The sequence below is a fragment of the Antennarius striatus genome, chromosome 15 (genome assembly GCF_040054535.1).
Source record: "Antennarius striatus isolate MH-2024 chromosome 15, ASM4005453v1, whole genome shotgun sequence".
In the NCBI taxonomy this organism is placed as follows: domain Eukaryota; kingdom Metazoa; phylum Chordata; class Actinopteri; order Lophiiformes; family Antennariidae; genus Antennarius; species Antennarius striatus.
Window position 1 is genome coordinate 10,000,457 of NC_090790.1, and position 14,075 is coordinate 10,014,531.

At 39.4% G+C, this 14,075-nt stretch overlaps 1 protein-coding gene across 1 annotated transcript in view; it reads left to right on the forward strand.

The window, feature by feature from the left end:
* The window catches only part of LOC137608608 (matrix metalloproteinase-17-like), a 63,077-nt gene that overhangs the window by 45,182 nt on the left and 3,820 nt on the right, over window positions 1-14,075 (forward strand). Inside the window, exons 5-9 of the mRNA XM_068335106.1 lie at window positions 3,879-4,055; window positions 5,030-5,132; window positions 6,615-6,697; window positions 7,249-7,401; window positions 7,762-8,019. Coding sequence (XP_068191207.1) covers window positions 3,879-4,055; window positions 5,030-5,132; window positions 6,615-6,697; window positions 7,249-7,401; window positions 7,762-8,019 — 774 coding nt within the window. The remainder of the gene's footprint in view (window positions 1-3,878; window positions 4,056-5,029; window positions 5,133-6,614; window positions 6,698-7,248; window positions 7,402-7,761; window positions 8,020-14,075) is intronic.

Consider the following 14,075-nt stretch of genomic DNA (forward strand, 5'->3'; position numbering starts at 1 on the left):
GACATGGTCAATTTCTTCTTCCGTTTTTTACCGCTCCGTAATGCACAAAGCTCTTTCTACTGGCGCTTTGCTCTTGCATCACGGATATGACGTCGCGGAGCTGTTTAGACTGAGGACGCCTCTGTCCCTATCCGACAAAAAAACTACCCCCTGAATGTGGTTTCAATCCATCCTGCAAAAATCAGATACCATGTGGTGTGGGACTGTTCAGACTACAAACGAGATAAAAACATCAATCCGTATGGGCTAAAAATCAGATATAGGCGACTAGTCTGAACAAGGCCTTAGACAAGCCATGTGTCTTTGAGGTGTATTGGTATGTCAGTTTATGCACCTTAAGTGTAAACCTATGAGGACACCATATGGGTCTCATACGTAATAGGTGAAAGTGCTTACTCAGCATGTTCAGGGTAGAGGGAGGCCACTACAGCGATATGGCTTGACTTGGCAGCTGGGAATAAATGTCACGTTGCAAAGGTCACCGTATGCTGCAGAGAGCAGCAGAATGGTGTTGTTCTCCATCAGTGGATAGAGTTGTCTGTACTCCTGCTGTGGATGTGTGCCTCTCCATAAAGAGACTCCCCCAAAATGTTACAGGACCCTGAGCCATCAATGTCCTGAGCCATCAGGGTCCTGTAACATTTTGGGGTCGAATCACCTGGCAGACTGTTCGTCCATAGAGGCCCCGTGTACTGGTGGTGCTCCAGCATTGCTTCAAAACTGTGGTTGTAGGCCCTGAACAGACTGCAGGGAATCATCCAAAGGCATTGGGTTTTTTTCTTCTATAGATGCCTTGACCCACTCATGAGTGGGTCACAGGAGATTCTCCTGTTCCTTCAAACGCAGTTGGTAAGGCATCACCAACCCTCAGATGTGGCTGCGGTTAATGCAACCCGTGGGAGGGAGTACAAGCCTTGTTACAAACGATATTTCAGAAAAATTGTGGAATATATTAAGCCCAGAGATCCCTTGATAGTGTTGTACATACGGAATACTGACAAATGACTATCGCTCTACATGAAGGTTACTCAGATTCAGGTGTCCACTGAAGAACATCAGCATGGCCGGTGCGTGTTACAAAATCGTCTGATAGATAGATGGAGAAAGCATTGCCTCATATCATCCCTTCTACACATCTGGCAATTAAGTAAATAACTTTGTGAAACCAAGAGCACCTTGTTTTTATGTTGCATCTCTTTCCACAGACAGTCTGGGTCATAACAACCTCGGTCCAATCCAGAACTCATTCAATGGTTTTAGTTGCAGATAAAACTGTATCGTCATGTAGGCTTTCATTCTGTCAAAGGTAATCCGGACTCATGTTAATGGTATACTCCATAAATTTAGTCTGTCAAAAAAATAGGGCATCCACAAAAGGCTGAGTGATGCTCACTTTTTTCAAAGGCCTTCTAAAATCAAATTAAAAATTTGTCCTGTGATCTTATGAGGACTGAAGGAATGGGAGACTGGAGGACTTTAGAGGTTTAGTGAATGAAGCCTTTAACTCCTATTTTGTAATGAAAGCATTCCGGTATATTGGAAAGGTTAAAAGATGGATCCCTGGTGAACAGAATAATATTGTGTCTGTACAGGAACACAAATGTTGTTCCTGTCTCGCCATGTCTCAGCTTTCCTAAATAAAACAGTTTCATCTCTACTCCCACTTCCACAGGCATTACATTTGTTCTGTCAGCCTGACAGTGATTGTAAATATGATGATACATGCTCTGCCCTGAAACCCTGTACTCTCTCTTTATATACATGCTCTTTCTCTCATCCACCTTTCTCAAATTACCATGTGTTCCCACAGATTAGCATTAGATTTGCCTTGTGAATACCTCAGATGGTTAATCCATGTCCCCGAGACAAAGCCAGTCTTGGGTTAACCTAAAGCACACTTGACTGAAGCCACAGAGGAACTCTTAAATTGGCTTGGCTTTTTAAAAAAAAAAGCTTTTCATATTTTTCTTAATCTAAAACTCGTAAGTCATGGGTTTTGTCTTGCTTTGAAGAGACCACCAAAGAGATTGTGAGGTTTTTTGTTTTTTTTTAGCTGAGCATCAAGGGAAAGGTGCTTTAATAAACCGCAGCTTCAGTTTTGATTGCCAGGTCAGGGAGTCTGGCAGTATTACCATAGTTATCTCACTTCACCACATGCCTAACAGCAGTCAGAGCTTCCTGAGCTGTCTGTCATGGCTTTTAATTTGTACCATAAGCAGTTGAGTTTAAAAAGGATAAAATACCTGAACAAGGATTTGACTGGGTCAATTTAGAATTCAGAGTTGCAGCAAAAAAGTTCACACTGGCAGTCATCACCACAGGGTCCTTCCGAATCTATTTACCAACAACCCCTGCACTGATTATACTCAAACTTAGTAGATATGGAACAATGCCTTCAGCATTATGAGTCAGAATGCTGACAGCATTATTAGATTCTATTCTATGGTAGTAGGTAATGGGTGTGTGTGTGTGTGTGCGTGCGTGCGTGCGTGCGTGCGTGCGTGCGTGTGTGTGTGTGTGTATGCCCATGAACATGAAATACACCCACGCTAATTAATGTCACCAACTATATATGAGGTGCTTTGCTGCCAATAGTCTAACTGCTGAGTACTTTTTGATAAATGCTCATTGAACATTACACAGCTTCATTGTTTCACACTGTGTCAAACAAACCAGTGCTCCACCTGTTCTTCTTGTGTCCCATAAAGTTTTCATCTTACACTGTGACTCACATTAAGAATCGAAGCAGCAACAGCTCGCTCGACCATAGTTGTCCCAGATGTTGTGCAAGTTCACTCACTGGATGAACTATTTCAAAGTTCATGTGACACCAATTAAAATTAACCGGTTCATGTTCAAGTTCCCAAAGATGAACTAGTTCACATTCTTTTTTCATTTCTTAATAATGAGCTTCTTTGGGGTTTTCTTTTTCAGTGGTTCTTCCTCCTACTCATTTATCTACAGCTCCCAAACATCAACTCTGCCCACTTCACAGAATAAATCAATTATTACACACTATAGAAAAACCAAAGAAAACCAATCATTTGACAATGTGCCGTATAGCAACACAGCTCCAAGCAGATATGCTGCCGTTGTGTTGTTATAGTGAGTGTAGAGGTTCCGCTGTAATCACCACAAATATAGTATATCTCTGTGGTAATTAGGCGCACATCATTTCAGTGTGATCAAGATGGGTTTGTGTGTGTTGAACAGCACGGGGACACAATAACAAACCTATTGTGAGCTTCTAGTACCTGCTCTTCTTTTCTCATCTTCATTACTTTCTTTCTTTTCCTCTCTGCCTCGTCTCGTCTTTTCACTTCCTCTTCCAAAGCTGAGTCATGCCCGCTGTCGTCTCTATATTATTTTTGTCTTTCAATGCAGACAGTAAACAAAGGGTCAGTAGGTATTTATATGCAAATGCCACTGGCCTTCGCAGATGTAATATTGCAGTGAAAATTACACTGGAAAGGAATCTGTGAACTTCCTAATATTTTATATCTTTGATGAACCAAAAAAGAGTTTATATGCAACCTCTGGATTGATAATAGTTAGATATTTGGCTGGTTGTCACCCATTAGCAATAGGACCTGTTGAAGTAGAATTAGTCATAATATTAACCGCAGTGATCATAGTTCAAGAAGACTGGAAGTTGATATTGTGGTGGAACACTAGAAACAGATCATAATTACATTAGTATATGTAACTATTGTAGTTATTCACTAGTCTTTAATGTCAAAATGAGCATGTACCCATTTTCACTCTATTAATGTTTTGGGGTTTTTTTGTTTTTTTGAGAAATCTAAGATCTGTCATTTCTTCATGTTTCAGTAATTTCCAGTCACCTTGATTTAATCCCTCTCTGTGTTTCCATCCAGACTCTCATGGAATGGATCTGTTTGCAGTCGCAGTCCATGAGTTTGGTCACGCCATCGGTCTGGTCCACACCTCAGCCATGGAGTCCATCATGAGACCGTACTACCAGGGTCCCGTAGGAGACCCTCTGAAGTATGACCTACCCTATGAAGACAAGGTCCGCGTTTGGCAGCTCTATGGTACGGATGAACGTGTGTTCAACTTACTACTTCATGAATGTGGCTGCAGGAGACAAGTAATGGAAGATTGAAAAAAATAATTCTCATTTCAGAATTTCCATTAATGAATCTGCCCTGAGTGCCTTCCGTGTGGAGAATGTTTTCAGTCGTTGTTTATTAGTCAGAAAAATGCTTGACGTGAAACAAAGCAGCCATGTAAGCCTGAAGGGCACATAATAAATGGAGGTAACAGCATTTATGACATTTGGAAAGGCACTGTTTTTTCCCCTTTATTTCATGGTCAGCCTTCCAAGGTATTTCCAGATTACTTGGAAATAGTGTTTGCACCTCATTTCATCAGAGTTGAAAGACTGAAGACAGAGTGCTGTCTGGATACATAGAATATTTACACGTCATTGTTTACGGTGTCACATCCTTATGAACATGAGGTTTGTGTTAGAGTCTAAACTAGATCTTCATAAACATTTCAAAGATTTCTCAGCCTCTTCTATCAGTGCTGTGAAATCTGTAAAACTTAAAATAGATACTTTACCTTCAGTATATCTGCAAACCTATGACTCCCCGGACTCTGCTGTAATTACGTTTCCCGGTGCAACGGCGGGCTTGCACATTATCCCATGACAGCTCGGCAGAGAAGATTCTGAAGACTCCTCATGCAACAAGAAGCAGCTGATGAGTTCTATATAGAAAGGTTACTGATTTAATGAAAACACCGATGGAGGTAATTGGACCTTGTCATGGCATGTGACCTTATCACACCATTTACTGGAAAGAGACTGATATACCTGAACAAGAGTCAGGCAAAGTGAGTGAGTGAATTAAGAAATGCCAAACAAAGGTGACGAGAATTCCACCGTGCAGCAAGACAAGGAAATATTAATACTTCGAAAGAATTAAGTCAAACGAACAAGGAAGAATCAAAATAACCATTTTTATTTTGAACATTCATTTGTGTTGACTTTTTGGCGTTTTAGGTGTGAGAGACTCCGTGTCTCACACAAACCGACCAGGCCACCCCTCCCAGACTGCCGAGCCTCCGGTCCTGCTGGACCTTCCTGAAAACAGATCCAGTGTTCTGTGAGTACACATAAGGAAACCACTTGGAGTATTTCAGTGCAACAAAGAGCCGCTGACTGTACATTGTGGTTAGTGTTATCCACTTAGCCCTCTTTAAACCTCTCTGTAGGACCCTACATGGACGAAAGCTGATGTTTTCCCCCACTACACACATTCTGTGAATCCCACTCCACACGATACAAACTGTGCTACGAGTGCAGTAAAGAGGAGCACTTCAATCTCACAACACAGTAGACTCAGGACCCGGCTGACAAGGACAAGTGATGCTCCTTGATGTATTGTATGGCTTCATTTGATGAAAGTCGATGCAAAAATCTCATAATATTTAATGTACCCCATATTTTTTATTTCAATCAGATTAAATACAGGCTGTTTCAAAGTTAGGCTCATAATTGAAGTTCGGATACATCTCTAAGGTTTCCTGTGCATCAGCATAATTATAATGTCAGTGTTTTTATATTTCTTACTTACTTGCCCTTCTTTCTCTGAGAAATAATGTAATGAATCAATTCAGGAATATTCAATTTAATCATCTCATCATGTGTATTGTAAAAACGTTTCTTTTTTTTTAAGTTCGAAAGGAAGTCACGAGGCGCCAACAAAGCAAATTAGCTAAGATGCCATGACTGAGCTTGGGAGCCTGCCCATCTAATTAAGTAATTCCCTCAAGCAAAATGGGCAGCTATCAGCCTGTAGTTTTTGAGATCATCAAGGATAATTAATTTCTCTTAATTTTGTCCATTGTTTTGTTTTAGTGCACAAACGCACACAGAGCTAAACCACCGAAGCGCTAACCTTCGGGTTACCCCCCGAGAAGAAGAGTTCACAAACATTTTGAAGGTCTGCGAACCAGATTTGTTTGACAAAAACTAAACATTCACACAGACACGAGTAAAATGAGGCAGCCTGAGATAAACAGGCAGCAATGGGGATAATTAACCATCTTCTGCTGCCGGGTTTTGGATATCTACTGTCTTCATTAATCATTTCCCACCGACACCATCGGGTCGTGAGGCATGAAAAAGCTGGATTAGGCCTGGTGAGGGCACCTGTACTGACTACTAGTCAATGGTGTAGTGTTAATAAAGCTCTGAATAGAGACCTTTGTTGGTAATATAAGGCCTGGCAGGCTCCCACCCTCAGCTCTGTGTTGCTAATGGCTTCATTATTGGAAGGCCAGCCACGTTAGTGCTTTAAATCACTTAAGAACCGAGAGACACACACACAGAAGGACCTCTCCATGTCAGCCCAATAACACCTATTCTTGTGTCGAGCCTCGGCTGTACTAGTGCACCATGGAGGAGTCAGTAACCAAAACTCAAATGTAGCTGCATGTTAAGAGCTTGAAAAAAATATTTTTTTAAAGTTGTTTTTGCAACAAATATGTAAAGAAAATAAGAGAAATTAAAGTTTAATATATGAGGTTCTTATCCCTCTGCTTTTTACGATCTTCTCTGCTCCTACTTTCTTCCCATCTCTTAGGCTGGCGAGAGATGCCCCTGACAGATGCACTAGCCGCTTTGATGCCGTGGCCCAGATACGAGGAGAGGCCTTCTTTTTCAAGGGTATGGAAACACATAGAAAGGCAGACAGATGCAAAGAGCTGCGTGGGAAGAAATAAAAAGAAATGAGCTAAATGAGTGGAAGTCGGAGAAAATTAATGGAGAGAAAAAAAATTCAACAGAATGAGCATGAGACAGAGGGTGAGACGTAGACTCCAGACAACACCCTGAGCCCTGCTGGGAGACGGCAGCCCTGATGTTACATCAGGCTTTCATGTTTGCTCTCTGGATGAAGGACCCTTAACCTCCCACTGACAAGCTAAACAAGAAACGGGTTCAAATACCCTCAGCAGTAGAATTGTTAATCTTTTATACAACCCACAAGAGATATTTAACATGTATGGATCATTGTTATCCTGATTTTACTGAGAAAAAGTAGTTTTTTTCATAGACTAGTGCAGTTAGATGTGGTGTTGGGTTTTTATTAAATTTATCAATTTAAAGCAGGACCAAAATATTATAAAAATAGCGTAACACAAAAAAATACAAGAGCCATGATTATTTGGCATCAATATTCTAGATGGCTCTCTACTTACCTCCAAATGTGTTTGCAGGAAAATACTTCTGGCGCTTAACGAGAGAGAAGCACCTGGTGTCCCTTCGTCCTGCTCAGATCCACCGATTCTGGAGGGGTCTCCCAACCAATCTGGACAGCGTAGATGCCGTGTACGAGAGGCCTGGAGACCATAAAATAGTCTTTTTCAAAGGTACCAAAAGTACTGCAAAGTAGTCTGCTTTAGTAGTGGTGGTGAGCGTCTGAAATCAGGAGATTACACTTTCTTCTATTTTTGATCCTCTTTTTTCCTGCCACATTCTGCATTGATTGGTAGATATAAAGTGTGATTCATCTATACTATAAAGGTACAAGATGAAAAGACAGGCTCAAACCTCTTCATCAATGGACATTTTCTACAATTTTTTTCTCCATGTAATAGTTTGAGAACTTAATTGAGATAAAAGTACAACAAGTGCATGTGTTACATACATGCATTTAAGGTCTCTCATTTTAAATATTTTTTTGGCCGTGTATATTTTTTAAATTCTTTTCTACACTACTTTTTTTTCAGGTCTAAAGTACTGGGTATTTAAAGATAATATTGTGGAGGAAGGTTACCCTCGTCCCATCAGTGACTTCGGCCTACCCTTGGAGGGAGTTGATGCAGCCTTTGTTTGGCTCCACAATGACAAAACCTACTTCTTCAAAGACAGCCGCTACTGGCGTTACGATGACCACCTGCGACGCATGGACCTGGGCTACCCAAAAGACAGCAAGCTCTGGAAGGGGCTGCCTCAAAATGTGGACGATGCTATGAGGTGGTCCGATGGTGAGTCGTCATAAAAAAAACATTTTACTTTGATTCTACTTTAAATGTGGAGGCAGCCGATCACGTGCAGGATTTACGACAAGTGAAAAAAAAATTTTTTTTAGATTAATTTAATTGATGTCATACGATTATTTTGACCTTTTCAATTGAGAAATTAAAAAAAAGAACATGAGGAAAACGTTAATCCTTTTCTTCTATTTAGAACCTGGTCTATTTCAGTTTCTACCACAACAGAAGTAGAGATCTTCACTCAGAATGATAACCTGGAAAACCGTTTTGTTTTGTTTTTTATTCTGTGAAACAGACAAAAGTCAAAGTAAGAAAAATGGTTTTTAAAAAAAGCAAAAACAGAATATTAGTTTTATCCCCTTCTTACCTCTCAGCATTTCTGAAAAGATGATTCAGAGGCATTCATCTATTTTCTATCTGCCTATCGAGAAAACACTTTTCCTTTTCTTTTTTCACATAATTCCAGTTTCTGGTACAAAATTCTCAGGTACATCCAGGCATGTAGAGGGATGTAGTTCTTCTGATGTGTCCTGGTCTTCTGAAACTGAAGCTTTGCGAATTAATTAATTAATCAATAAACTGATTGATTGACTGATTGATTAGTTGGTCGACAGACAAACAGACAGGTAGATGGATAAACTTACAAAAATAAAAATTCTACTGTCAATGTGAAAATACAACTCTACTGGTACATTTTCAAGAGTACAGTATAACTTATCATGAACCACACCTCCTATAGTAATACATCACCTTGGGCTAAAAGCCTCACCAACTGGTGACATAATTTGACCTCTTCCCTTTTTAAATAAAGTTTTATTTGTGCTTAAAGACATCCCGATTGATTACAGTTGGAGGCGGCAGTGGCTCAGTGGTAGAGCGGGCAGTTGAGCGGGTCGTCCAATGTTCCAAAATCGGCGGTTCGATTCCTGCATCTCACACCCGGAGTGTGAGCTGACAGTGGGAGGTGTCAGCTCACCTCCGGAGAATTGCCGAGGCACCCTTGAGCAAGGCGCCGCCCCCCCTCACAAGCTGCTCATTTGGGCGCTCCACAAAGGGGCTGCCCGCCACTTTACCTCCCATTGCATGCTTACAGGCCCCCTTGTGTGTGGTTGTGTGTATTACAGGGGCCTGTCCAAACTAATATGCATTCATATAATTGATTTACTAACAGACTAGAGTGTGCATTCTTAATTTTTCTCTTCGGGGATTATTACAGTATATAAAATGAAAAAAAATCAATGTATAAATGATGTAACACCACTATTGCTTCCAGCGAAAAATAATTATACTTCCCAGAGAGAAAAGGAGTTTAACACTCCATCAGAGCATCAGACCATTGGTAACTCTGGTATTTGCTGGTGCCAAAGGCAGATCCTCATATAATTATATGTTACTTGTGAAATATGAGACACGGAATAATTATGCAAGTTAGCAAACATGCACCCTCAAGTTTTGTAAGTTTTATGATCAGATTTGCCCAACTCTGAAAAGCAGTAATAAAGTAAAATAGATATCTTTCTAACTGTGCCTGCAGCATGACTGTAGATGGTTGGTTCATGTTCCATCACTTTGATTTACAGTGATGTATCGCAACCAGGTCACAAGATATGAGTGAAATGTTCCAACCACTAAAATATAGTTATTATGAAATTTGATGCACACATTTGCATCGTGTCATCTCCTCATCTTGATGAATTGCAATACCTTTGATGAGTTTTACACATTTTCTTGATGGTTTCTTCATGCTTATTATCTTGTTAGCAAATACTTGTAAAACCAACAAGTAAACAAATGACTTGGTAATTAGAAACTGCTGCAGCAAAATTACAATTCAAGGCTCCTTTATTTTATTCATAAAACACTTTTCAGAACAGTCCTAATGGAGTAATCGGTAAATGAAAACAAGATGACACTGTGAAAATGTTAACAAAACTACATTATGACATTAAGAAAAAAGAAAAGGAATGAAAAAGAATTTGATTCCATGGTTATTTGGACCTCTTAATTAATTTTTATTGGAGAATTTTCTTTTTCTGCTTTTGTGGTTGCTCTCGATTCTGGGCCAACAACAGATTTCCTCATTCATATTGTTGATTTTCCAAAGCGTTTTATTTGTTAACCCTCACTGACTGCTTTCTGTTTTGGTGATTGGTTGGTTTTATTTTCTGAATTGTTATTCAAATGACTTCCAGCACCTCATCAATTTCTTATATTTAGCTTTATTACTCTTGTGTCAATATTAAAATGTATCTATTACATGTTTATTATATAAATAATGCAGGTAATTAGTTTATTTTACACACTGGGAAAAAAATGACATCTCTCATACGCGAGATAATCTAAGAAAATATATTCTCATTTAATTATCATTGACATACTGTATTTCAGTTTAATATAACATATTTTATTTTGAAAGTCTCCAATGCTCTTTTTTTGGGGGGGCACAGATTAAGTATGCAGTTTACAGTCCTGTATACATTTAATTTTTTTTCTCAGTATTTCTAACCTTTTATCTTTTATTTTGACACACTTTGTTTCTGCCAACACTCACTCACACAGTCAGACCTTGGAGCTAGCCCAGTGTAATCACAGCGAGCAGTTACTCGGTGGCTGAATGTCAAAGTCGCTGTTTCCACCAAAGCAGCAATAATACATTGATAGTGATCTCCCATGTTGATGTTAATGACAAATACGTGAAATAGTCTATATTTTCCAGTAGTCTTTTACATGTTTTTATGAGGATCTACATAATGCAAGGATTTGGGGGGTTTTTGGATTTAAAAAAATCCTCAAAACCATCTTCAGAGTGTTGAAATCTGAGGCCACTCAGTAGGAGCATGTCTCTAATCCCCTTCTACAGCAAGAGAACACAAGGAACCTCTTTCCAGTTTCTGATAAGTGCTCTGTCTTCAGATTTGCTACATTTTCTATGTATTTTATGTGAAGAGCACAGTTTAAGACTTGACTTGGCATCACTCCTTACTCATAATAACAGAGCCTCAGGTAAACTCGGAGACCAGGGAACTGAAGCTACATCGCAGCCGGTCTTCTGTTTGTTTCAGTGGTTCATGATGAATAGCAAGAGAAATTAGATTAGAGGCGAAAAATGATATGATCGCAAGGAGAGAGAGAGCAGACACCTTGTTGTGAAAAGAGAAGAAAAAGACATGGAGAGGAAGTGCAAAAAGGAGAAGGTAAAAGCAGACAAGGAGATTTAGGAACAGCTGATGATGAAGAAAGACACTAAAGACAAGGGGAAAGGGGAAAGCTGTTAGAAAAATAGATAGATAGCCTGACTCAGAGGACAGATATAGAAGTCATACAGATGGAGGCAGTTAGGCAGTAAAACCATAGAGAATGGTTGCCATGGAGTCATAACAGGGAAAGAAGGGTATTCATGTAGCTGCAGTGATGATAATGGTAATAGCTGTGGACATAAGTATGGCACCTATGAATAAGTTTAGCCACAGTGAGAAAGTACTACAAAAATGTTTCAGGTATTATTGCTTTCCTAACCCATACAATATATCACACAAAGCATTCAATACTCCTATTTCTAGTGTTTATAGTGGTATAAAGGTACAAACCCTTCTAACCATCGAGTCATTCAGATTTTCTCTTCATAGAAGGAATTTTTTTGAATCCATCCATCTATCCATCCATCCAACCATCCATCCATTTTTTTGGTGATGAGGCATTGCATTTTTCTCGTTAGCTGCATGTCTGCTTTGTGGGTCATGGGTCTGCTGGAACCAATCCCAGCTGGGTACGGATAAGAGGCAGGGTACATCCCAGATAAGATGCCAGCTCATCATGGGTGGATTTTGGAATTAAAGTTTTAAATTCTGAGCGTCTAATAAGCCGTCTGTCTGTGAATAGAAACAGAACAGAGACAAATAAAAACAATTGTTGCCCAAAAACAACAAACCAACACTTTTTCGTTATAGCTAGCTGGTACTTCTGGTACCAGTTTGGATGTAAGTAGTGTACTATTATTAAAACTTTTTTGAGAATATTTTTGTGAATATACTGTATATCAATGGCACAATTGAGAAAGTGGACAAATATTGATGGTAAGTAATTTTTGGAAATTGGATGAAAAACTTTATAAAAATCTAAATGAGAAATGTAGAGTCCAAATTGCTTTTATGTTCAAAGTTTTGACATCTGTAAGACTGACAACATCAAGACAACCTTATGGCTAAGTGACATTAAAAGTGAGACATGACAACTCTTTTGTGACTTCACACTACATAAAGGTAATAAACTGTCATTTTCCCCAATAAAATAATCCCCACAAATTATGCATAAACACATTTTTATTGAAATATTGCTGTAGAACCAATAAAGAGTCCATTGAAGAGTGAGATGGTGGTTTAGCTCTTTATATGCCGTCCCTGTGCTCCCATATGAAAACTGGCTTTTTAATGGACTCAATGAACCAACATTATGTATCCACAGCAGTCTGAACAGCTTCTGACCAATTAATCAGAGAAGATGTCTGCATCAACTGGTGTAGGTGCTAACGGTCACCAAATGACTGTGATTATCCATCATAGACCTTTAGCATATGCAAGTTTATATAGGTGAGATTTAAAAGTATAGACATCGCTTCATTGTACAGTAGTTATTTCATATAACCACATCTATTTGCACAAATTTATTTATCCCTTTGGTAAGCAGGAGGGAAACACTGCAGTCACTTTGTCTTGTTATTTTTTGTTTAACATATGTTATGTGTAAAAAAGAAAAACCTTTAGATATCCTGAGTTTACTTGTAGGCTTTTGTTTGTTTACCAGATTTGTCAGTTATGATGACTTGAGGGGCACTCATGGCTACACATTTCAAACTGCAGTTGTTGAGACATAGACAAAGAGATCTTAAAAATTTGAATAGTACCACTTCCAGATCCCTCCACTCTGGGCTCCAGCCTTGTCTCCCAAGCCCCTCCTCACAGACTCCAGGGGAGACTAGGGTTGCGTGCAGCATGCATACAAAAGTGCTTGACACGTTGTCAGACGTTCCTCCTGGCTCTGGTTTGTGGTCCAGATTCAGGCATAGTGAGTTCTTACAAATGGCATTAGAAGCACAAAATGGTGCCATAAGAAACCTGATTCTCCTTCATCTGGGTCAGGATAAAGCCTGAAGGCTGGATTGGAGGCAGCTGGTCTGTTAAGTATTTGAAGACATTTCCACTATTGTCCATTGCACCTCTTGTCCAAATAGCTTTATCAGTTCTCTCAGTAGTATATTTCTAATATTTAAGGTCCTCTGAGGTCCTTAAAATGAAGAGATTTGTTAAAGTCACTACAGTATTTCCAATCTGCCCTAAAGCACTATTATGAGTTGATAAGGAACCAGGTGGTTAATTTGTATATGGTGTCTTTCATTCATCTCAAACTAATGTCACCTTTGTACAAAATGTGCCCATTGGTGTCCGCAAATGAGCATCCTTTGTCCTACAGATGTAGGTTAACTGTTCCTGAGCTGAAGAGCAGGCTCGCACCACCTCTAGAATGTATTTTTGTGCCAATCCTTCTTCACCTCTGTGTCACATGTAATATTGTTGTACACTTTGGGTGGCCACATGCTTTCAGGGTACCACAGATTTTCTTCTGTACAACTTTCACACTGGTTACATACTGCAGTTTAAATGGATGCACTTTTCAAACCTGACATCTGATGATTCTATAAAGCATAAAATACATTATTATTAGTCAAATAATACCAGTGGATAATGAGCATGAGAATTTTTGTGCATTCTTCTTTTGTTTGATCACGTCTCAGACATTTTCAGAAAGTGAAGATACTGTATCATAGTCAGTCGTCTGCAAGAGAGTTCAGGGGACTATATCTAGGAAAAAAAGAAATTAATTCTGTTGGGTCCTCAGGTGTTGAGAGGAACATTCTATTTCTCTGAACAATATAGAGCATGCACAGTTATATACCAAAAGGATTCAGCATCCTAGGAATTTATTTTCATGATTATGCACAGGAAATGGACTCCACTGGGTGCCGGAGCCTTCATAAAACCACCACAGCCAGC